The sequence below is a fragment of the Musca autumnalis genome, unplaced genomic scaffold (genome assembly GCF_047663935.1).
Source record: "Musca autumnalis isolate F117 unplaced genomic scaffold, ASM4766393v1 scaffold_4, whole genome shotgun sequence".
Taxonomy (NCBI): domain Eukaryota; kingdom Metazoa; phylum Arthropoda; class Insecta; order Diptera; family Muscidae; genus Musca; species Musca autumnalis.
Window position 1 is genome coordinate 119,933,866 of NW_027411977.1, and position 26,531 is coordinate 119,960,396.

General features: G+C 35.9%; 1 protein-coding gene across 28 annotated transcripts in view; it reads right to left on the reverse strand.

Moving 5' to 3' along the window:
• Positions 1-26,531, reverse strand: part of Rbfox1 (RNA-binding Fox protein 1) — a 699,789-nt gene that overhangs the window by 165,048 nt on the left and 508,210 nt on the right. For all 28 annotated transcript variants that reach the window (XR_012412218.1, XR_012412217.1, XM_073980545.1 and 25 more), the window contains one exon: positions 5,509-6,444. Coding sequence is in view for 26 of the 28 variants with exons in the window: in XM_073980545.1 (XP_073836646.1) it covers positions 5,509-6,444 (936 nt within the window). In the remaining 2 variants the exon portion in view is untranslated. The remainder of the gene's footprint in view (positions 1-5,508; positions 6,445-26,531) is intronic.

The window sequence follows — 26,531 nt, forward strand, 5'->3', positions numbered from 1 at the left end:
TTTTATTTGAGTTTGGCAGCAGCGATAGCGCACAGACACAGTAAGAAGGAGCATCAGATTAGACATAGACAAAAAAACAAAAAGAATAAAATATATGTATTAGATAAAAAATATAGATAATAAAATAACAAAATTCTAACTTTCAGGGCGTATTTTAAAATCTAAATGTTAAAGATATTTCTTTTTAAATACGAATATGTGTGGAATATTTATACCCTCCCTCAGGTTTTGGACTAAGGAGGAAATGTAATCTTTAATACGATCAACAATGTTTAGACGAAATCCGTTTCAGGTAAATTGGAGTCGATTTAGTCTAGTCCGCCAGTCTGTAAGGCAATTTGGAGTCGATTTACCCAAGTTCGTCCATCTATCTGTCTGTATGACTGGTGCATACGATAACTTCTACGGGGTCAACTAATTGGTCAAAGTTTTGCAGTTCGTAATATTTTCCACCTTCGATCCCAATCTTCGGGTACCTTTCCCACAAAAGTTTAAACTTCGTACTTTGCACATCGTAATATTCTTTCCAGACATACGTATTTAGGGTATGTTCTCTTTTACAACTACATCCGACTCAAAATTTCAACGTTTTTGGCAAAAGTGTAGTTTAAGGACATGTCTCGGAGCCTTTTGAAAAGTTTTGCAGCGTGTTGTCCTATTACGACGGAACAACATTTGTTTAAGGGCAAGTCCATATTTCCTAAGATAATGACATGGCTCAATAGCTCTTAAAACCCTTGTCGGCACCAACTAAGATGACTAATGAGCACCAGATTGACTGGGAGAAATCTTCGACCAGGGACCGTCACCTCAACAATTATGTTTTTGTGTTCGTGTATTTTTTTTCACCATGGTAGCGGCAATTTATCCCGGAATACCTGATCTGAAATCTTTTAGTCCATGCCGGGATGGAAATGAACCCCGGCCAATACGGATCTGTTGCCACGGCGCTCTTGAAACAATTTTAAATGGAAGGTGCTTACACCTCGGAAGTTTTTGCGGATTCTGAAACTACAATGTTTATAGATGAGAAAAATCAAAAAACAAAAAAAAATCGCCGGAGCGCTTTTTAAATAAATCGCGATTTAAGTTGACATTTTTAGGGGTTGTTTAGGTTTTCACGATTTTGCTTAGAAACCGCAAGTTCTATCAAAAGGGGACTAAAGAAAATGTTGTAGCTATGAAAATTCTCTACAAGATTGACCTTTATAGTATTCTCGGTGGTTTTACCGTTTTTGAGATATAGAAGTTCAAATTTGGACAATTAAAATTCAATTCAATTCTGTATCGTCCCCTTATAAAACAATGTCATGACTGCAAATTCCCAACTTAAACTTATATATCTAAAAACATGTTACAACTTAGGATAAGTTACTTAAGCCAGTCTTGTAGAGAATTTTCACAGCTTTAAGATTTTCTCAGGTACCATATCGATAAGACTTACCGTATTCAAGCAAAATCGCGAAACCCTAAGAAAAAAACCTAAAAATGTAAACTGAGCTGCATTATCTCAAAAATGGTACAGGCCGGGAAAAAATGATAAACATCAATCCTATAGAGAATTTTCACAGCTACAACATTTTCTTTAGCTCCATTTCGATTGGACTTGCGGTTTGCAAGCAAAATCGTGAAAACCAAAAAACCACATAAAAATGTGAATTTTGACCGCGATTTATCCAAAAATCCCTACAGCGATTTTTTCTTGTTTTTGGATTTTTCTCATCGATGAACACTGCTGTTTTAGAATTGACAAAAACTTTCCCTGTGTAAGTGGTTTTCATCAAAAGTTAGTTAAGGCGCACCCTTCATCACATTGTTTTGTAAGGGGCCGATACAGTCAGTGCATTGTCCAAATTTGAACTTCTATAACTCAAAAATGGTAAAAACTACGAAAATACCATAAAGGTCGATCTTGTAGAGAATTTTCATAGCTACAACATTTTCTTTAGTCCCATTTTGATAGAACTTGCGGTTTCTAAACAAAATCGTGCAAACCTAAACAACCCTTAAAAATGTTAACTTAAATCGCGACTTATTTAAAAAGCGCTCCGGCGATTTTTTTTGTTTTTGGATTTTTCTCATCTATGAACATTGTAGTTTAAGAATCCGCAAAAACTTCCAAGGTGTAAGCACCTTCCACTTAAAATTGTTTCAAGAGCACCGTGTTGCGTTTGCCAGATACGCATCCACCACCTGTCAGTATCGGTGAGATGTAATACGAGACGCCCCCGCAGTCTCAACAACAACAAACGCAGCATCTAACATCACAAGTTGTTGTTCAACGGCCCGGAAATGCATAATTTCTGCAATTCAATTACAACGGTCTCCGCAATAAGGTCAGCGAAATTGTGGACTTTATGAATCGGAAAATCAACATGGACGATGCGATCCAGGAAACAAAGCTCACCGCCACCTGTAGCTTGTAACGTTGTGATGCTTACAACGTTTTGCGAAAGGATCGCACAAGTATCGAAGGAGAAAGACTTGCCTTCCTAAAAACCCAGTCTGTCCAGTACAGATCTATCTCGCTTGAACTTGGCTCTAGTGATATACATGGAATGTATAGGGGGAAGCAGTAAAGGGTGATACTGCCGAAGTAGAGCTGCTTAATGTGTACATACCGCACATATATTCCAAAATAAGTTCAATTCCAAAATGTATTATGTGAACCGATTTCTCAGGAAAGCAGAATTTTAATCTCCTCACGGCGTTACCCAGTTGCAGTTCTCAGGTCGCCGCATAGCTTGGAATGAGCTGCCGCCAAGAGGTCCTTGGTCCTACATTTTATCTTGTCGCAGATAACTGTGGCGTGTGTGGACGACGTGAACATGCAGTCGAATGTGACCCCTTTAATCTTGGGGTGGTTGGTAGTCGAACTTCTGCTACCATCGACTATGACATTCAACTCTGTGCTCACCTCAGCAGTCCATGTTGTGAACAGGGTGGCCGTAGATTTAGTGGTGGATATTTGGTGGTATAATCAGTCAAATATGAGTTCAGCCTTTCACAAATGACATCAGGGATCGGGATGCCAAGATTGTACAATTATCCGCGTACGTTAGGATCTCAATGCCGTCTGGAGTTCCTGTTATATCATCACACACTTTGGGAACTCCTTGTTTAACATTGTTTAACCATGCTGATGATCGGTAACTGGATAGCTATTTCTGACGCTGGGGAGGAGTAAAGCCTCAAGAGTTCTTGTTACGGGCGGAAACAGCAGAATCAGTAGCGCGACCATCCTGTCAATTTTCCAGATTTTGGGAATTTGCGAGCTTTGGCCAGATACACGACTCCCGGTTCATCCAGCTGTTTCAGTATTACCATGACCGATTTAGCGTTCCTGATGATATTCTCAACATCAACTATTGTAAATTGTGGTGGTTCATACTCGGCAAGAAGGGATCTAAGGTAACATAGTACTCTTCTGTTCGCCCTGTCAGACAAGGGGTGTTCGACATATTATCAATTAAAATATCTTGCGATTGGTCAATGTAACGTCGCCAAACGTGACTGAGGTCCAATATTTTTTCTTCTCAGGGTCGAGAGAAACTTACCCGTTGCCCACCATTCAGTTATCCCAACTTCAATGTAGCAACTCCGTTAAATTCCAAAATCAGCTGCCTGACTCTGGGTCACTAGGGTTGGTTTGACAATGCTCATCACTCATTTACGATTCCATTCGCTTCTGCCGTGATGATGTCTCGGAACGTCCTTTCTGCTACCCGAACATCAGAAAGACTGTGCGATTATCTGAAGCGTTCTGTGGGTTGGGTTGGGCACTTACCTAAAGCGGTAATTAGTGAACTCTCTGAAACTGGGCCTATTTGCGTTCCCATGATTGATGATAGCGCGGCGTTCAAAGTTGATAAAATCGGGCGTTCTGCCGATGGAGACTATTATGGGGATATGGTCTGACCCAAGAGAAACGACCGGTTGCCAGATCACGTCATTTGTCAGACTAGGTGACACGATGATTATATGTGGGGAACTGTGACACTCACCGCAATTTCTGGTAGAGACGTCCTTCTTGAACGTGCACTATACCTCGCTAGACACTGTCGAGAACCGATAGCCACATGATGATCATTAAAGTCCAGTCGATTAAGCGGGATAATGTTTGACCTATAACCTAGAGTGCAGCATCACTGGTCTGACCCAAGAGAAACGACCGGTTGCCAGATGACGTCATTTGTCAGACTAGGTGACACGATGATTATATGTGGGGAACTGTGACACTCACCGCAAATTCTGGTAGAGGCGTCCTTCTTGAACGTGCACTATACCTCGCTAGACACTGCCGAGAACCGATAGCCACATGATGATCATTAAAGTCCAGTCGATAATGTTTGACCTATAACCTAGAGTGCAGCATCACCCGTTGAAATATATACGTTAAGCAACTCTACCTCGGCAGATCAACACCTGACTGCTACCCGTATATATTCCATGCGCAGGTCATTAGAGACAGGCTCAAGCGAGGTAGGTCTGTGTTGAACAGACTGGTGCTATAGGAATGGCAATACCCCACCACCATTTCTGGTGCGGTTCTCCCTTAGTAAGGATTGCAACACTGTGAGCTGTAGTTGTTGTTGGCCCTGATATTTTTTACGGCGAACTCCATTGCAATTAAACTGCAAAAATGATGCATCATATCCAGGGATTGGAACAGCAACGGCTGGTGTTAAGTGTTGCGTGTGCGACACTGCAGGAGGTTTAAGTCGTCCACGCACGTTGTAGCTGTTTGTGACAAGATACGATGTAGGAACAAGCTTCTCAAGTTGCTAACCTGTAGCAAACCTTGTGGACGTCTTATAAAGCAATAGCCCTGTGGTAAGCTATACAGCGTCAGTATGGTATGCACTACGCAGTTCAAGGATACTTAAACCTACCAGAATGCCGTCCTGAGGACTGCAACAGGGATCCTCCCCATGATACCATCTTTATAGGTAGACGAAGATTTTACCGGTGAATCAGCCCAAAAAATGTTGTGGATACCGTACCTACTTGGTTGCTATCGTCGGCTTCCCCCAACTATTCATGTTAGGAGAGATCTACATGATTTAGAGATAATGGTCCAAAGGTAAAAATTCTAGAGCAACGAGTCTATCAGGCAGGCTTAGATAGCACTTACACTGATGTAGTTGCCAAGTTAGGTACAGTGTGAATGCCGTTCTCGGAAACCAGACCCCATCCATCGCCGCAAAATAATGACAGATCACACGTCCTGTGGACTGGCAATATACTGCATCTCGTTATCCGGGCTACTAAACCCCAATTCATCTATCTCCTGATTTTTTATGGACGCATGCAGTCCAGGTTGCAGAATTTTCGAACACAGAGAAATTAGGAGCAGATAATTGAAAACGATACACGCGAACGAACGTTGCTACAACAACAAATATCTTTTCTATTAGATATATCAAAATTCGAACTTCTTTTCCATCACATATTCGTTTATTTTGGATTAAAGCTATCTAAAAAGGAGTAAACCTTTACAATACTCACCCCAAACATGGCTCTTAGATCCGGATCACGAAAACGGAACGGTATATTGGAGACGTGTAAACGTTTCGGTGTATTTTTGGCATCGGTGGATGTTGTGGTTAAAGCTGTGGATGTTTGTGCAGCGACGGTGGTTACGGTATTCTGTTGCTGGAAGGGGACTAGAGCTGACGATAAACTTGTACCGGCCGCTGAAGATGCATTCGGCATAGCTGCTGCTGCTGCGGCGGCAGCATTTAAATTTGCTATAACCTGAGCTGTACTTGAATTGGGCATACCGCCACCGTTAGTTGCCGTATTAGTGCCACCAACCAAGGAGGACATTAAAGATGGATTATGGACCAAACCAGAACCAGTTGGTGTTGACATAACAGCTGGCAATAGACCGGTGGCAGCAGATGTTGCGGTAACTGATGTTGCAGCAATGGGTGCACCGGTAGATGTCATCATTTGTTGTTGTTGACTAATGGCAATCATATGTTGCTGTTGTTGCTGCTGATGTTGTTGTTGTGCGGATGTTAGTAACTCGCCATTGGGAGATGTGGCTGAGGCAATGCCATTCGTTGTTGTATTACTACTACTGACATTTGTGCTGTTGTTGTTATTGATTGTGTTGTTGTTGCTGTTAGTAGTAGTGTTATTATTGTTAGATGCCTCTATTGCCGTACCGCCTGCGGTAGCTGATGTACTATTATTATTCGGTGTTGTTGAACCATTAACAGTTTGACTTTGGCTTGAGTTGGTTGCAGAGGCAGCAGCAGCTGCTGCCACAGCTGCCATAGCGGCATTGGCTGCTGCAGCCACGGCAGCTGCTGAATTGGAAGCGGTGGATGTTGCTGACATAGTGGAAGCTGAGGTTGCTATACCGCCAACAGTTCCAGCACTGCTGGTGGCAGATTGTGTGAGACCATCATTTTCAGATTTAATCAATACTGATGACTGTAACGAGAAGAGCACAAAAGAGAGGGGAAAGAAAGATTATTAGAGATTTTAAGATTAGACTTAAGATGAAGATCAAATAAAATATTCAAATTGCTCGATTATTGTCTGTTATATTACCTTAGACTAGAAATACGTACCTTATAACTAAAGAACGGAATTAGATTTTTTTCTCAAAAAATCAAATAGAATTATTCTAATATGTTTATATATTTAAAAAAAATATATTTAAAATATTGCTGAATTTTTGAAAAAATATATTGAAGTTCCGCTGGATACTTATTTATTTACTTTTTACTTTTATTTATATATATATATATGAGGAAAAGTCAAAATTTTTTAGTTTCCATGAAGCCAAGGTTTGCACTATTATAATACGCGAACTATTGTAGTTTTCCAGTAACTATGACTATTGCTGGATTAATTTAGATGTTTTTGTACAAAGCTCAAAAATTTAGCAAAAAAATTTAATTTACGTGGTAGTTACGACCGCGTAAAGGAAAAACCATAGGTAAAAACACGTTGAATCTAAACAGGTTTTTTTCATTGCTATTCGATTTCTGATTAAACCATTCAAATGACGGACATCTGTCCAAAGTAAAAGTTGGAGAATACAAAATGAAGATTACACTTCTAATGTATCACTTTCCAAAATTTCCACTGCATCCACCTTTTATGGATGCTGACATTTTGAAGCCGGATTTCAGGTGTTTTTTGTATTTTTTATGTAACTGGGACGCGCATTGGATATTTCGAAAAACCAATTATAGGACTAAAGAACTCGCAATTTCGCATAATCTGATATGTATATTAAGTATGTAGCCCACACAGCAGCAGAGTAATCTACTGCCAAAGGCCAAAATTTAGTGCGATATTTTTTCTAAAAAACTTATTTTTTGGGTACAGTATTTACAATATCGTTTTGAGTGTGCTGGTACCCCGCGATATTTTAGTTTTTCGACGATCCGGATCATACGAATCACAGATCGTAAAAATCCATCTACTAGAACGGCGGAAATGGCTACTGCAAAAATGAAAAAATTTGCGAAAAATGTTTTTCAAAATATCGCTGACTAATTCGCGTTTTATGTGGATCGTTTCCATTTCAATGAAGAAAGTGAATCATCACTCGCGTTTGTGCGAAAACAGCGGTTTGAAAAATTTAGTGGCATGGGAGCTGTATCTGATTTATCCAAAAAATACTGTGTGATGCTACATCCACGGTTCTTGACGGATTTTATTGAAATATATTTAGATCGATGTATTTTCTCACGGTTGATAGTGAAATCGGATGCGCATAAAAAGTGTATGCACTTTTTGCAAAATATAAGCGTAATACAGTTTGTTGCACACTAAACTGCAGACGATGCTACATCTTAGCGGCCAAAGTAAATCCTGGCAAATGTGTACAAATTAAAAGAGAAGAATTCGCTGTATTGGTAAACCGCATGCGCATCAAGTGATTTTGAGGATTTCGCGATTTACACGCATTTCAAAATGAACATTACCCGATACAATTTTATTTCAAGATTATACCCCATTTAATGGAACCCAACATTTATTTGAAAGATATCCATATCTTCTGCTAGATGTTAGCGTGTTTTCGAGAAGTGATTAGAATAAAAAATGTGATTTATTGCGTGGAATTTAACTAAAATAGAAGAAAAACTCCGACCTATTTTTCTTACATTTTACTCAACTAACTCACAAAATAAATTTTAATAAATATTTTCTCTTACAAAAATTTTATAAATTTCCTCAATATATTTTTTGTTTTTTGCTATAATATGCAAACCGCTAAACGAATTTGTATGGTTTTGGTTTCATTTGAATCTTCGCGATGTTTAGATTACGTACATATTTTTTATATATTTTTCAGATGCATAAACAGCTTGAATTTTATTAGAACAAGTTGTAAACTACCAATTGTTTTGAATGCTTTCCTAATTTCCGCGAAAATTTACAACTTTTTCACTAAAGTTATGGGACCTCAGTAAACATATAGTATGTAGGGAGCCCATAATTAAGAGAGTTTCTCAATATAATGATTAGAGTCTTTTAAAGATTTTTTTCTTTTTATCAGAATTGAAACCGCCATAACTTTTGCGCGCAACAGCCAAAATTAGTATCTCGAACAGATTTAAGAATGGGATTTTTTTCCCAATCTATGTACCAAAAATCATTCATGTAGCTTAAAAAAATTTTTTAATTTTTTTTTTATGGAAAACTAAAAAATTTTGTCTTTTCTTCATATATATGGGTTATGACTTTTTTACAACCTCGTATCCCTGTATCATATTTTGATGAGTTTTTACCTAAGATTAAACAAAATCTTATTTATAAGGTGATTCGATAAAAAAGCTTACGGCCAATGTTATTCGAAAAAATTTCTACATCAGCTTTTTTAACAAACTTTTGAAGTCACTATAAGCAGATATATAACTGAAAATAAACTTTGAAGCCACACGACATAACCAAAATGGCATAACTGATTTTTTTCTCGATAAATTCATCATCATATGATTACATATGGGGATTTCTAAGTGAAATCGTACACTTTTTCAAAATCAGTTTTGATTTCCTGTGATTCCAGAGATATCGCGTAAAAACGATATGCATAGAACTACTCATAAATTCTTTAATATTGGTTCAATTTTGTTATTTTTTATTAGTTATCTAATAAAAAATAGTAAAAAATTTTGCACAGTGGGCTTAGATGCACTTTTCGCGATTTAATATTTACAGTCAATTTTTAATATTCTTCGATTTTCTTGAAATATTTTTTGTACTAAATTGCGATTAATTACAAGAATTTTATGTCCTATTTGGTAGTGGGATTCAAATAATTACTATTTTTCTTAATTTTTTTTTTTTTTAATTTGTCAAAATAATTTTTCCTTTATAAATAAAATAAAAATTGACTATAAACATTAAATGGCAAAAATTGCATCCAAGCCCACTGTGCATTTTCTTTCTTTTTTTATTAGAGAGCCTATGAAAAAATACAAAATACAAAAAACGTTGTCTATTTGGAAGTTCTGTGTATTTTTTTGCACATGGTTTTTACAGAATGCAATTTTACAAAGCGCGAAATCTGTAAATATACTGAAATATTTTGATGATGAGCAGAACTTTATTTGTTTGTTATATCAATCAAAAGCGGTTTGTGGGGGACCTTTCTTAATATCTAAATGTAATAAAAGTAACTATAGCCAAACAATTTTTTTTTCAAAAAAAACAAAAAAAAAAAAAAAAAAAAAAAAAAAAAAAACTATGTGGTTTGTACGTGACCTTTTTTATCTATATAAATAAAAATCAAATGTCGTTCGTTGGTAATTGCATTAGTTGAGAACGGCTAGACCGATTCGGACATTTCTTTTTCTTTTTTTTTTTTGAAATGTTCGTCATAACCCAATATAGGTTTTTATGCAAAGAAAGTTTGACCACACCCCTCTTTTACGCCATCTATTTTCAATTTTAATACTTATACCCTCAGCATTTATGCTAACGAGGGTATATACACTTTCATACGGCAAAATGTTCCTCATCGTAATAATGGTTTTAGACCCCAAGTATGTTTGGACGAAATCCGTTTCAGACAATTTGGAGTCGATTTAGCAATGTCCGTTCGTCTGTCTGCCTGGCTGGAGCGCACGATAACTCTCTCAACCGATTATGTCCAAAATTTGGCTTCGTAATATTTTGTCGAAACTTAGTTTAAGTTCGAAGGTGAGTTATATCGGTCCACTCCTTCCGGTACATCCCTCCTCTTGAAGGGAGTAACCGATTTGGTCCGTGAAATTTCTACCAGACTTAGATGATGTTCCAATATGGACTCCATCGGTCCACTCCTTCGAGTAGCTCCCACACAAAATTTCAAAAATGTTCAGAAAAATTGTGCGCACGATAACTCTTGAATGGAGTGACCGATTGGTCCATACTTTCCTAATATGTCTACGAGATGTAGATCAGGTTTGAATATGAACTATATTTGTCCACACCTTCGGGTACCTCCCACACAAAATTTCGGATAAATTCACTTTAAGGCCCGCTCTCGAATCACTTTGATTTCTATTTACGCAACTTGCATATGCTGCCTCCTTTACGTCGGCAAGAGTTTTTTCAGAGGTAAGTCCATACTTCTTGAGAAAATAGCCTGAAAGGTGCAAAAAAAAACACTATGCCACCCTGTGTGGTCGTTGGAGCGCAGATAACTCTCGAACGGATCAACCGATATGGTCCATAATTACATCTTAATCATATTTTGTCCAAAATTAGTTGCAGTTCGAAGATGGGCAATACTGGTATTTTCCCCAATATTTAAAAAAAAACGTCACTAAAATGGTATGCATGATATATCTTGAACGGGGCAACCAATTTGGTCCCAACTTTTTATCTCCTAATGTTTTGTCCAAATTTAGTTTAATTTCTAAAATGGTCCATATCGGTCCTCTCCTTAGGGTACCCTCCCCCACAAAAGTTCAACATTTATGTCTAAGTGCAGTTTAGGGTCTGTTCGAAGACCCTTGGGAAATGTATACCGATGCTGTTCGTTGTGGTCCCGTTTACAGCGAGATTATGTTTTCCGTGGACAAGTCCATGCTTCCTGGCATACTGATCTAAAAGTTATACTATGACCCACCTCAAGTGTCTCCAAACTTACGTACTTATTTGGATCCAAAGACTTGACAACGCCCACTTTAAAAAATATGTTACATCTACAAAACTATTGAAACGATTTTACTGACATTTTCAGGGATGTACATGAATGGCCCCCGGTGAATATAGGCTGCATATTTTGTTTGATATTTAAAAAAAAAACGCTAAATTTGAAATATTGACGAATGTATCGGTTTGCAAATTTACGAAATAATCTAAGCCTAAAGACCCGACTTTTTTAAATATGTTATGTCTCGAAAATACTGAACCGATTTCCATATAATTTGCAGCGAACCAATTTTTACGAAATTGTGTGCAATGTGCCGTGGTACATTTCGAAGGTGGCACGGTATTTCCCTTATTAAGAAAAACGAAAAATTGACAAATTTAGTTAAATGGTGAAGTTCAAAGGTCCATCAGCCGTGAAAAACAAAAAAACATATACGTCTCAATAAGAGGGAGAATTTGACTCTTATTCAGGGTTTAAAAGTCAGCACCCAAAAACATTAGCATTAGCTGTACACTTCAACTGCTACATAATATTCACACACACGGCTAAATAAGCAACCGAACGCATATTTATTTTTGTACATTTTTGCTTATTTCGTTTTTTTACGACTAATCTTTTTTTCGTTAGGCATAATCGACAACCACGCTACATATTTAGCAGTCGGTTGACCATTTGTCGCAGCGAATTAGGCACAGAGGGTGTTTTTTATGACTAGGGTTGCCAACGCAGTAATAAAAAAGGTGTCATTTAATGTCAAAATGCCCCCATCATATGGTAGAACCTAAAGAATACTAATTATTATTGTTTAAAAATAAAAAAAATATATTTTGAACGGCTTCACCAAAAATTCACATGTCCTTTGAACGAAAAAGTGGAATTTTAATGCATTACACTGGTAACCCTGATCTCAAAAACAATTGTTTGCTGAAAACATGACTAAGCCGTTCAAACTTTGTTGCTTATTCTCTTTTCTGATATGTGTTGATCATGTGTGCTGCAAAATATGAGTATGCGTGTCCGATGCTTTTTTATTATTATAGCAAAAATATCAAATAGCATCAGCATCGCCAGCAATATTTTTGTGAAATTTGTGGCTACATGTTGCCGTTGTTCATTATTGCTAAACATATTTCAAAGAAATTTTAGCAGGCTAAGCTGCAAATATTCAGTGCTTTTGCTAATATGGCGTTAGCATTTTAAACCCTGCTCTTATTTTTAGATCTCTTTAGGACGATAATAAATCCTAAACAGCATCAATGGGCGAAAAAATCCGACAAAGTCCGTAAGAGAAAAGAAAGGTTGCAGACAAAATCTGTTGTTAAACTTTAAGTCTTCAATTAATAACTCGGTTTGACAACAGAGCCGGCCGAAGAAATGAGGAAGAAATACCTACCCAGCAAAATGTTCGATGCCAAAGATGACATTCAATCATGGGTGCAAGTGATCTAGCATGTCATCTTTTTAGCATCTTCATCGATGAATTTTATATGAGCTTGGACCCCAAAAGATGACGTTCTTTTCTGGATCCTAAGCATGTCATTTTAACCAATGCGTTGACATGTCATTTCCACCAATGCTTTGGCATGTCATTTCCACCAATGATTTGACATGTCATTTTCACCAATGCTTTGACACGTCATTTTCACCCATGCTTTGACATGTCATTTTAACCAATGCTTTGGCATGTCATTTTCACCAACCCCTTGGCATGAAATTTTTATGTCTTGTTTGGAAAATGGAAATGCTGTATTGAAATATGGTTTTCATGAAAAACAAAGCTCTTTATTAACCCCCAGTTTTTGTAAAAATTTTTATTCTTCTCACACGAATTGTCAAATTTTGTAGATCGATTTACTCGCTTTAGCGCAAATGTAGAGCGCTGATTTTTAAATGAGGAATCCTTAATGATATATGGAACGGGTATACGAAAAATTAGATGTGTATGTCATCTGGGGGCTGAGCTATGAATGCATAAATTATTACGAATATAGACGAACGAACAAAAATAAGTTACAAAAACTGGGGGTAATTCAAACGAATTCATGAAATAGCTACAATTAATTTATCAGTTTAGTTTTTCAAAAGTTTACATCCAAAATTGCAATGTAATCACCACCGCTGCAACGCAAAAGATTACTTCCTCCGTTCTCCGCAACTGATATTCTTTCATCTTACAAAAGGTTTTTTAATTATCTTCCCGTCACCAGTTCAGATTTCAACATGGACTCCAAATGCACTCCTTTAAGTATTTTTATTTCGTAAATTACTTTTATTTTATAATTTTGTTATTTTATAACAACATTTTGGTAATTTATACTCTTTTGTTTAGTGACGGAAATATGTAGGGATCTACAACCCGGCTTGCTTTAGGGATCTCTAAGAACAAAATGTAACGAACGGGGAGGAAAGACTTTTTATGGAAAATACCATTTATGCTTAATTAATTTATTTTTAATTAGTTTCTTCTTTATTTTCAGATTCTTGTTCCTTTTCGTTTCGGACTTTTTTTCAAATTCCAAGAAGCGAGATTTGATTGATTTCATTCTATGTCAGATTTAGAACAGACAAGGGAACTTTTAAAATAGCAATGTGTGCAGTCCGATTCTATTTTTAGCTCGATGGTTGGGACTTCATATAATACCAATTGTTTAGGAGTTTTAGTTGTTTGATATGCAGGAAATGTAAGACAACATCACGACGACAGTTCTAACAACTTTGGTCTGATCCAGAAACTGCAAGAATCTACTTATTTTTACTACGATAACAATTTTTCCTTTATGTTATCGGAAAAAATAGTAAAAATTAGTAGATTTTTGCAGTACTGGAACATACCAAAATGAAAATAAACAGGTGTGTAAATAAAAACGCAAACATCATCTCTATTGGATCGATGGAATGGGTACAAATGCTGATGAAAAGATCGGATCTTTCACGACTTCCTTTGAACCAATGCAAAAGATGACATGAAATCACGTCATCGCAAAGAACCCCTTCCGTCAAAATTTGCTGGGTATATTTATACCCTACACCACTATGTGGAAAGGGTATTATAAGCTTGTTTTGGTAAAAATTCATGTAACACCGCGAAATATTCGTCGGAAACCCCCAATGTGGTATACCAATCTTCATATCTCGTCGAGATAAAGCTATTTTGAGAAGTGTGTCCGTCTGTCCATTATAAATTGTAATCAAACTATAGGCCGCAATTTTGGACCGATCGTCACGAAAGTTGGTATGGAAGTCAGCTTCAAATCAGAATAGATCGCTATTTTAATTGGTGATGATCGTGAAATATTTAGCGGGTGAAATGGACCAAAAACATAATTTTTATAATATAATTTTTTGTAGCGGCTCCTTAGGTCGCAATAATAATCCGATTAACGCGAAATTTTGCATGAGGTAAGAGTTTAGTTTGAAGAAAATGCCTATAATTTTTCATGATGATCTGATATTATTTAGCGGGTGAAATAGACCATTACTTTTGTAAGAAAAATATACAAATTTTATTTTTGGTCCACATTTTAATTCCTTGAGGGCATATACCGGCAAAGTAGCCTACATATGGAAAGATAACTACTGACCTTTCCCCCTGATGCAAATTGCAATAACGTGTCTGCTAGATAATGGGCCTACTGCCTAATATATAATGGGTTTTGTATAGATAACCACAATTTCCTCCCATGATACAAATTGTCTCTATCATGACAAAGAAATTTTCAGTTCAAATGTCCAATTGGATTTTTTATAAAAATATTGCAGCATGGGGTCGCCGCGCCTCCTATTTTATAGCTCAGGAGTTTGGGTAAAGGGGATACATACAATACGATCAAAGATGTGTCTCATCGAAATAATGGTTTTAGACCCTAAGTATGTTTGGACGAAATTCGTTTGAGACAATTTGGAGTCCATTTAGGCCTGTCCGTTCATCTGTTTCTCTTACTGTTTAGCTGGCTGGTGCGCACGATAACTCTCGAACTGATCTACCGGTTCGAACCAAATTTTATACTTCGTAATATTTTGCCCAAACTTAGTTTAAGTTCAAATATAGGCTTTACAGGTCCACATTTCCTCCACAAAAGTTCAAAATTTTTTTCGAAAAATTGTGTGAACGATAACTGGCGAAGTGAGCAATCGATCGATCGGGTATGGATCCACACCTGCAGTGGACGTACCTGAAAATTTGGAAAAGTGAAATTTAAGAGTCCTCTCGAATCGTTTTGATTTTTTTTTGGTACCATTGCAATAGCAAGTGCATACTTCCTGAGATTATAGCCCAAAAACCTCCATGAAACCCTGAAAAAACAAGAAACCTAAATAAAATGCCAAATCCGAAGGTAACTCTCAAGGGGATTTTCTGATTGATCCAATCTTTGCACATCGTAATATTTTATCTAGTCATGTATCAGGTTGGAATATGGAATATATCGGCCCCGTCCTTCGTGCAACTCCCACACAAAATTTTTGAAAAGTGCAGCTTGAGGACTCCTGTCGGATCTATTTGAGTTTTTTTTTTTTGAAGGAGGTTCTTTTCGCGGTCCCTATTGCAACGGTACAATTTTTCCAGAGTAAGTCCATATTTCCTAAAATAATGGGCCAAGGGAGGGACAAGGGAGGCTTCTCTTATACATATCAATGGATTCATATTAAGTTATTGATAGTTTTTATCGCCGAGTCCGAACAGCGTGTCCTAAGTTGCCACTTGTAGAGACGTTTTTCATGGCTGAAATACTCAGGAAAATCGCCAACATAACAAAGGGGTATTTTGCCACCGTTGCAAATTTGATGTGGCCAGGCCTGGGAATCGAACCCGGACATTCAGCGTCCAAGGCGGTTGAACATAGCTAATTCCTAGAGGATGTGGTGTAGGGTATCACATAGTCGGCCCCGACCCGGCTATAGCCTTGGCTCACTTGTTTTGAATTGTAAAGCATTAACTCCAACGCCAGCAACGCGAACCCGTGTCTGCTAGTACTTAAATTAAATAAAAGTTATTTTTGACATTAATAGGCAAAAGCTTATTCATTCCCGCTACAGGAAATCATCTTTGAGAAAAAAAATTATAACCCTAATGTATATATTATACTGGGTTTTCTATTTTGCTTTGTGAATTTTATTTTCTCATTACACATCATGCTGGAAACCTCCTCTGACATTTAATAAAATTGCGTTTTATAAATTCATCCAGTAGCCACTACTCTTTTGTTTCTACTTCAATCCTGAAACTATCACTATTAGCCAGAATTTTATATGCAGATATCAAATGGTATTTCAGAGAATGTCTTTAAAATATCCTATTATTATATTATACTTTCTCTAATCACCAACGATAAGCTAAACAAACAAACCTAATACCCCAAACTTAATGTCAAACAAAGCAGAGACGAGTTTTTCCCTTTTTTTAATAAATGTTAACTTTAAAATTACGACATGTAAGTGACATAAAAGGCAAAATAAGTAGACAAGTAAAAGTCAAGTTGAAATTTAACTTACAACTGCACAATAAAACATGTGCAATATATAGAAAACATACACACACACAAGCGCCATCAACCATTCGAATTTACCCTGTAGGGACTGTGGCCGATTTAAAGCTCACATTAAGCTAGCTTTTTTTAAACATAAGTGGCATTTTATCGATAATTTTTCCTTATGCCAACTGACTAATTTTACAAGGCGATGAGCGCCTGAGTGGTCAGTATTGTCCAACGCCAGATAACTTTTCGACTGATAATAAACTAACTTTTTTTTGCCTATTTGTAGTCAGTTTAAAACATAATGTGAAAAAAAAAACAATTATTGTTTCTGTGTGTTCTTTATTTTTGACTTTTCATATTCTCTCTCTCCCTCTCTTTGTCTCTCTCTTTTTTGTTAGAGAGAAGAAGAGGCAAATTTGTAAATTTCCTTTGTGTTCCTTTTTAATTCCAGAATAATATGAGTAATATGTACGAATATGTCCAGTCCATCAACACTGTATTCTATAAGTGGATGCTGCATTTATACGAAGAATATTAAGAAAAAGCAAGTGCGAATTATTTATACATTTGTGCCTTATTTTTTCGATAAACACAAATACTTTGCAGAAGATACATGTTTCTGTGTTCGGAGTGGTTAATCTCTAGATAACTTTTCGACTAACTTTTTATTGGTCGAAAAGTTATCTAAACATGGACAATTGCCGAAAATTTTTTCTGTTCAAAGCGGTTCATCTCTAGATAACTTTTCAGCCAGTTTTTAGACAGTTTAAAAATTATCGATCTATTATCAATCATTTTATGAACTGGTTAATAAAAGTCCGACAGGGTATGTACATATCCACATACACAATAAAGCACCCATATGCATATTTAGATTTCTGGATTTATAACGATAAAAATGCATACATCTATGAATTTCCCCCAAAGGAATGTAAATAAGACACACTTACACATATAGACATACCGACATGCTTATTCGAATGCATAGACAAACGTTTAAATGTATGAAAATAATAATAATAATACACATTGTATAACAAACTGACATATGAAATGTCATGGAAGTAAAAAGAGAAGAATAATAAATACAACCGGGAAAAAAAAACGAACGAACTAACAAAACAAAAATGTCAAAGTAGTAACGAAGAAGACACAACATACCCGTAGTAGTGTCGTAGTTGGTTGACTGGTTATATTGGAGTCGTTGCAAGAATATAAAAAGAAAACTAAAACATCAACATCACTTTATTCCAACAATCCAGCAATAATAAGGATTATGCCGGAGAGCAAACAAAAAATGAATGAAAGAAAAAAAGAAAGCACAAAAAAAAACACATCAACGAATGCAGTAACAATAACGACCACAACGTTAAGGACTACGACAATGGCATTTGACAAATCAAATGCTCAAATAAAGGAAATGAATGAAAGCAGCCAGATTTATACACATAGATATGGATATGTGTATACATTAGGGAGACCCAAAAAAAGTAAAAGTTTTTTTTATTGCAATGCTCACCTCCAAATTTTTTCCATTTGATCCAAAAACCTTAAATATGAACTTTTATGTTGATTGGTTAACTTTAAATAAAAATCGTTCAGAGGACACGGGTTAACGTTAAACGATCGCCATAAAATTTCATATTTGAGGTTTTTGGATCAATTGGAAAAAAAATTTGGAGGGTAAGCATTGCAATAAAATAAATATTCCTCTTTTAGGGTTACCCTAATGTGCATACATATAAATGTACAGTAGAATAGCGATAATTCGTACCTCGATAAATTGAAAATCTCAATAATTCGTATAAGCTGTATGTCCCTTGAATCCATTTCCTTCACATTTTAAACCCGCTAATTCATATGAAATGACCGGTCCCTTCGATTACGAATTATCGAGGTTCTACTGTATATATGTATGTAGTGGACAAAAGTATTGGAAAAAGAAAAACTTGATAAATTGCTAAAGAAGTTCCTAATAGGATAGAACGTTTTAAACACAAATATGTTATCATTTTTAAAAGGGTGGTAATGTGGAATCCTTATATTCCCTGTCTGGTATTGAAAAGTGTATCATTGAACTACAATTGCCAATAGCTGGACGTACAGCAGTTGAAACATTTTTCCAATGGCTTTAATATTGTTCAATTAAGCAACAACAAAGACTTCCTAATCTATATACAGTATCGGCCAAAACTAAAGCACCCCCTCAGTAAATTTTTTTGAAATGATAATTTTTTTATGAAAACTAAATTATAAATTTATATTTTATTTTTCTTTTTATTTATTTATATCTTTATAATTGAAAAATACAAAAATAAGGAGATCAGAATTTAATAAACAAAAGTTAAAATTAAAAAAACATTTTAGGTCGCAAATATAAGCGGACAAAACTAAAGCACCCCCCATTTGAGGTACAGCAAAAACTATTGAAATCAATATTTCGTTGCTTATCCTCTATTCTGGATGACACAATCACATCTTTTAGGCATAAAGGATACTAAATTATTAATTATTGCAGGCGAAATAATCGGTTTTTGGAAAATTTAGCTTAAATCCTTTGTATTTGTATTTTTCAATTATAAAGAAATAAATAAATAAAAAGAAAAATAAAAAATAAATTTATAATTTAGTTTTCATAAAAAAATTATCATTTCAAAAAAATTTACTGAGGGGGTGCTTTAGTTTTGGCCGATACTGTACATACATAAAAATCAAATGTCATTCGTTGGTAATGGCAATAGTTGAGAACGGCTGGATCGACTTGGATATTTTTTTGTTTTTTGAAATTTTCGCCATAACCCAAAATTTGACCACGCCCACTTTTACGCCCCATTTTTTAAATTTTAATATTTTCTACAGAAACTACTGAACTGATTTTCCTAAAATTGTCAGGGAATGTACAGGGATGGCCCACGGTGAAAATAGGCTACATATTTTGTTGAATTTCGGAAGGGGTGGGGTACTTCCCCTAATTCTTAAAAAATGCTATATTTACAATAATTATGAATGTATCGTTTTGGAAAGTAATTTGCGAGACAATTGTGGTTGCGTCTCCGACCTTACCCACTTTTTTAGGACCAAAAGGCTTGACGATACCCACTTTTTAAAATATGTTACATCTACAAAACTACTGAACCGATCTTTCTGAAATTTTGAGGAAATGTACAGGGATGGCCGACGGCGAAAATAAGATGCATATTTTCTTGAATTTTGGCGGGGTACTTCCCTTTGCCATATTTAAAAAACGACATATCTGTATGAATACAAATCAAATGCCGTCATAACCCAACTTAGGTTTTTATAGAAAGAAAATTTTAGCACGCCGTCTTTTTCAGTTTTCAATTTAATTTTTTTTCTGCAAAAAAATACTGAATCAATTTTCCTGAAATTGTCAGGGAATGTACAGGGATGGCCCCAGAAACAGACTACATATTTTATTAAATTCCAGAGGGGGCGGGTTACCTCCCCTATGTCATATTTTGAAAAAATTACGAATGTATCGGTTTAAAAATTTACGAATTTATCTACAAACTAGGTACTTCTTTGGGGACTAAAGACCCGACCACGCCTGTTTTTAAAGTATGTTATATCTGCAATACTACGTAACCGATTTCCATGAAATTTGCAACAAAAGCTCAAGGTTTGCCGTTATTGTGTATATTTTATGAATTTCGGAGGTAGTGGGGTACCTTTTTTAAACACTATATGTATAAGCCAAATTTATGATTATATTTGTTTCAGGATAAATTTTTGGGAGTGTACCCAGGGTACATATTTGAAGCCAAAATATGTCTTAAAAACTGATGACCACGCCCACTCTTTACAATACATTATTTTTCCAAAACTACTGATCCTAATTTCATGCAATTTTCAAAAAATGTTCAGGAATATGCCGAGGTCCAAAATGCTTTATATTTGTTGGGGACATGGACGATAATAAATCCTAAACTGCACCAATGGGCGAAAAAAAGTTCGTAAGAGAAATGAAAGGTTAATTACAGACAAAATCTGTTAATAAACTTAAAGTCTTCCTCGGTTTGACAATGGACCGAAAAAGTGAGGTAGAAAATACCTATTTTTAAATTGCCAAGCATAAAGTCCATAAAAAGTTGTCAATAAAACTCATTACGACGGGCCAGCAACGCGGACCGGGGTCTGCTAGTAAAGGAAATAAATGAAAGCAGCCAGATTTATACACATAGATATGGATATTTGTATACATTATGGAGTGGCTTCTCTGTAATCGAACTTTTCCTTTCTCAAATGCAATGTTGTTTTTTACAGCAAAGAGCTTTTTATACCCTCAGCATATATGCTTTCATACGGGCAAAATGTGCCTCATCGAAATAATGGAGTTGATTTAGCCATGCCCGTCCATCTGTCTGTCTGGCTGGAGCGCACGGCTTTCGTATTATTTTGCCCAAATTTAGTTTAAGGGGTAGTTTACACTATATGTAAATGTCATATGACATGAAATTTTCCATTATTATATAGTCGCTAATATGTGCAATATTGGGGATTTTCCTTAGGCCATTTACTTTGTGCGTCTACACCAGCAAAAATGTAATAAAATTTCGTCTCCACATTGCCTGCGTGGGTAGATATGGAATGTTTTTATTTCGTGTCATATGTCATTGATAGATATTGTAAACCACCTCTAAGTTCGGTGATAAGCCATGTTAGTTCACTCCTTCAGGTACGTCCCCCACAAAAGTTCAAGAATGTTCGGAAAAGTTGTGCGCACGATAACCCTTGAAGGGAGTGACCGATTTGGTCCATACTTTGCACATCGTGAATTGTCTACCAGACTTAAATTAAGTTCCAACATGTGCTCAATCGGCCCATTCACTCGGGTACCTCCCACACAAAATTTCAGTTTAGGACCTGCACTGGAATCGCTTTGATTTTTGTTGTAACAACTTACATTCACTGCCCCCTATGATGGGGGAAGTTTCATCCGGGGCAAATCAAAAGTGCAAAAAAACCTATATCACCGTGTGTAGTGGTGGTTGGAGCGCAAGATATCTCTCGAACAGATCTGCCGATTCGGTCCAAATTTGGCCTACGTAATATTTTGTCCAAACTTAGTTTAAGTTCGAAGATGGACTATATCGGTCCACTCCTTCCGGTACCTTCCCCACAAAAGTTCGAAAATGTTCGGAAAATTTGTGCCCATGATAACTCTTGAAGGGAGTAACCGATTTGGTCCATACTTTGCACATCCTAATATATCTACCAGATATAGATTAGGTTCGAATATGGTCTATATTTGTGGTTTGTTTGTTCGGATCAGTTCACTGTAAGACCTGCTCTCGAACCATTTCTCTCAGTTACGACGGCAAGTTTTTTCAGGGGCAAGTCCATACTTCTTGAGAAAACAGACCGAAAGGTGTAAAAAGACACCTATGACACCGTGTGTAGTGGTAGGAGCGCAAGATAACTCTCGAACGGATCTGCCGATTCGGTCCAAAATGTGGCCTTCGTCATATTTTGTTCAAAGATAGTTTCAGTCCGAAGATGGGCAATACCGGTCCACAACTCCCCCCCCCATATTTTTATGTCACTAAAATGGTATGCACAATAATATCTCTTGAACGGGGCAACCAATTAGGTCCAAACCTTGGATCTCCTAATATTTTGTCCAAATTTACTTTAATTTCTAAATTAACTTAAATATTAATATTTAATATAAATTAATATTAATTAAGTTGGACAAAATATTAGGAGATCCAAGGTTTGTAAAAAAGAACGAAATCATTTACATAGATATTTCATTTCATTATATTGCACCATCATAACGTATATGTAACGCCAAGACTCATACGCACTATGAATAGTCATAATGATAGTAACTAAGACTGGGAAATTGACTTTAAGTTTACAGATTTGGTCCAAACCTTGGATCTCCTAATATTTTGTCCAAATTTAGTTTAACTTCTAAAATAACGGTACAGGTTATCTCTCATATGTACCTTCATAAGAGGTACAATGTCGAGTGGAGAATTCGGTTGTCTTTATGAAAAGCAAATAGAATATTCTTAATTAAGAATTTGGAAAATAGGAAGATTCGATGTTATGTATGCCCAGTATGCAGTTCTTGTATGCCCAAATTATCAAAATAGTCCTTGTCCATCTCTTCATTGAAAGGATTTGGAATGTGTAGATAGATTAGTAATAATTAAAAAAAATATTTTGTTTTATTTTGGAGACTTTATATCATTCTCTTGTTGGTCTTCAATACAAAAATATGTCAATTTACATACGTCGTTTGGTCAATCTGTTCTCATAGATGCAATGAATAACTAAGAATTCTACCATCTGCTATTTTATTTGTACACAATTGTTGTAAACTTAAGCACACACGCACACAATGACAATAACATTTCCATACCCATATGCTGCTGGTGCCAAAAACCAATATCATCCCAGCAAACCAATCGTACCGACTTCGTAACGAAATCGGAACAAAATGTCGGACGTATCGTCAGAAATCGTAACGATATCTTAACGAAAGTTGTATGAAGTGGTTGACATAATTTCGGAACAAAATGTCGCAGCGACATCGGATCGATTTCGGTCCGATTTCGTAACGAAATCTGAAGAAAATCCTTAAGAAATTCGGAAAGGAAATTTCTATCCGACATTCGTTCCGAAATCTGAACGAAATCGGTACAAAATCTGAACTATTTCCTCTCCGAAAAATCGTTTAGAAATCGGAACGAAATCTAAACGACTTTGCTTCCGAAATTGTTCAGACGTGTCGGACATCAGACATTTGGTTTGCTGGGATAATTCGAATGCAATAAAATTCTATACAAAAGAAAATCCCATAAAAAAGAAATAATATTTTCAAGGGGGTGAAAACATTGTCATTTCATATGTCATTGGGTGCAGCAATTTCCACAAGCAGTAAAAAAATCCATAGTCGGTAATATTTAACCAAGAACAAATTTCAATGGCTTGAAATAAAAAAAGTCATGTTTACTGATTGCCTTTACCTGATGTTTGACGTGTATTTTATTTAATCTCGATATTTATGCAAAAAATGCAAATGGATTTTGCATTTTGTATTTATAAATTCATGTAACACAATGTCGATTTTTTTTTAAGATTATAAATTGGGATTGGATACAGCAGCATGTAAAATAGCACACAGACGCACGTAGTTAGTATTAAATCTCATAGTTACGAACAAATTAATGTGGAATTTTGATACTCTCAGTCTGTAGGCTAATCAGTAATGGTTTTGGGACCCATATAGGTTAAGACCATTCAGACAATGTTAAATCGAAACGGATGAACATGCCCAAACTTTTCAATACAATTTACTTCTCAAACTACTGAAACTAATTTTATGAAATTTTCAGAAAATGTTCAGTTGTGTCACTAGGTGAAAATAGGCTATAGATTTGTTGATAAATTTCGGAAGGCCATATTGTTTTATAATCGTTATATTTACTTAACTTATGAACGCATCGCCATGCAAACTAATTTTCGTGATAACGGTAGTTGTGCTGCCGATCAAATGTTCTTAATTGGAGAACGAAGACTCGACCACGGACAATCCGTGGTGAAATGTAGAAGTTATGTCCGTTTAAAGTCGAATATTCAAGAAAGTTATTTTTCTCCATAGTTACCGTTATAAAATCACTTTATGTAGTGATCAGGAAAAAACATGGGTATTTTCGTCTTCCATGGAATCCAACAAGCGTGAACCCCTGCATTTTTGGTCGACTTTTGTAACACAGTGTTATCAATCCCATATAGCATCATTGTTCGGAAAAATCCGACGAAGTTCGTAAGAGAAAAGAAAGATTGCAAAGATTGCAAATTTGTGCCTCATCGAAATAATGGTTTTAAACGCAAAGTATGTTTGGACGAAATCCGTTTCAGACAGTTGATTTAGTCATGTCCGTCCATCCGTCTGTCTTTCTTTCTGGCTGGCTGGTGGGTACGATAACTCTCGGACGGATTAACCGATGTGGTAGTTTAAGTTCGAAGATTTGCAATATCGGTCCACTCCTTCCGATACCTCCCCCAAAAGAGTTCAACAATTTTCGATAATATGGTGCACACGATAACTTTTGAAAGGAGTAACCGAATGGTCAATAGATCACAATATCACGATTGAATATGGAATAAATCGGTATACTCCACGGTGCATATCCCACACAATGTTTGGAAAAAGTACAGTTTAGCAGCTCGTCTCGAATCGTTTTGAATTGAATTTTTTGCAACAAGTTCGACTTGCGGTACCTGTGACGACTGAGATCTTTTTCATTTATTTATTTTTTTCTATTTTTTTATGGTTGGCAAGTCCATACTTCGTGAGACAATGCACAAAAAAGCCTGTCGGCACCAACTAGACTGGATAGTACGTAAGACAACCCTCGAAGGGTGAAACCGATTTGTTCGAAACGTTGTACATATATCGTATTATTTTTTAAAGACTCGGGCTATGTCCGAATATTTACTTCAGATAACTCTTTCGGGTACCTCACACACATAGTTTAAGGAGGACTCGTCTGGGATAGTTTTTAAATTTTTGAACCAACTTTAAATGAAAGGAGCTTACAGCTGGGAAGTTTTTTGCGGATTCTGAAACTACAATGTTCATAGATGAAAAAACACAAAACAAAGAAAAAAAAATCGCCGGAGCGCTTTTAAATAAATTGTCATCAGAGATCACATTTTTAGGGTGTTTTTAGGTTTTTAGGATTTTGCTGGGAAAACGCAAGCCCCATCAAAATGGAACTAAAGAAAATGTTGTAGCAGTGACAATTCTCTACAAAACTGTCCTTTATGATATTTTTGTAGGGTTTACCATTTTTAAGATATAGAAGTTGAAATTGGGACAATTCAATGACTGTATCGTCTTCTTATAAAACAATGTCATGATTGCAATTTCCCAAATTTATATATATCTGAAAAATTTTACAACCTAGGAAAAAATTACGAAAGCCAATTTTGTAGAGAATTTTCACAGCTATAAGATTTTGTAAAATTTCGATAAGACTTGCCGTTTTCAAGCAAAATTGTGAAAACATAACAAAACAAAAATTTAAAAATGTGATCTGAACTTCTATATTTCAAAAATTGTAAATCCTAGGAACAAATCATAAAAATAACTCCTCTAGAGAATTTTCACTGCTACAACATGTTCTTTAGTTTCACTTTGATAAGGCTTGCCGTTTCCAAACAATATCCTGAAAACCTACAAAAACTAAAAATGTGAACTTTGACGGCGATTTATTTAAAAATTCCTCCAGTGATTTTTCTTTGTTTTTGGATTTTTTCTCATCTATGAACATTGCTGTTTCTGAATCCGCAAAATCTTCCCAGGTATGTGTGAGGAGCCTCTACCAAAGGCGGAACATGTCATGTCACATAGTGGTGGTTGTGTGGGTTCGTATCGTCGGCTTTCCTTTTTCACTTGCATTATTGATCATTAAGCTCGATTCCAACGAGAAATTAATTAAAAATTAATACTAAAAATGATATTCGCCTAAAAAGGAAAAATTTCAAATAAAGTAAGCGATTTTTATTTAATGTTAGTTAAGGCACACCGTATATGACATTATTTTATAAGAAGGCGATACAGTCAGTGTACTGTCCCAATTTGAACTTCTATATCTCAAAAATGGTACAAACTATGAAAATATCATAAAGGTCAAGAGAATTTTCACAGCTACAAAACTTTCTCCAATCCCATTTCGACATGACTTACGGTTTCCAGGCAAAATCGTGAAAACCTAAAAACACCTAGAAATGTGAACATCGATCGAGATTTATTTAAAAACGCTCCGGCGTTTTTTTTATTTTTTTATTTTTCTCATCATTATTTCAGAATCAGCAAAAACTTCCCAGATGTAAGCTCCTTTTACTTAAGGCTGGTTCAAGAGCACCGTGTTTATGTTCGGACGATGTCTGAATATTGACTAAAT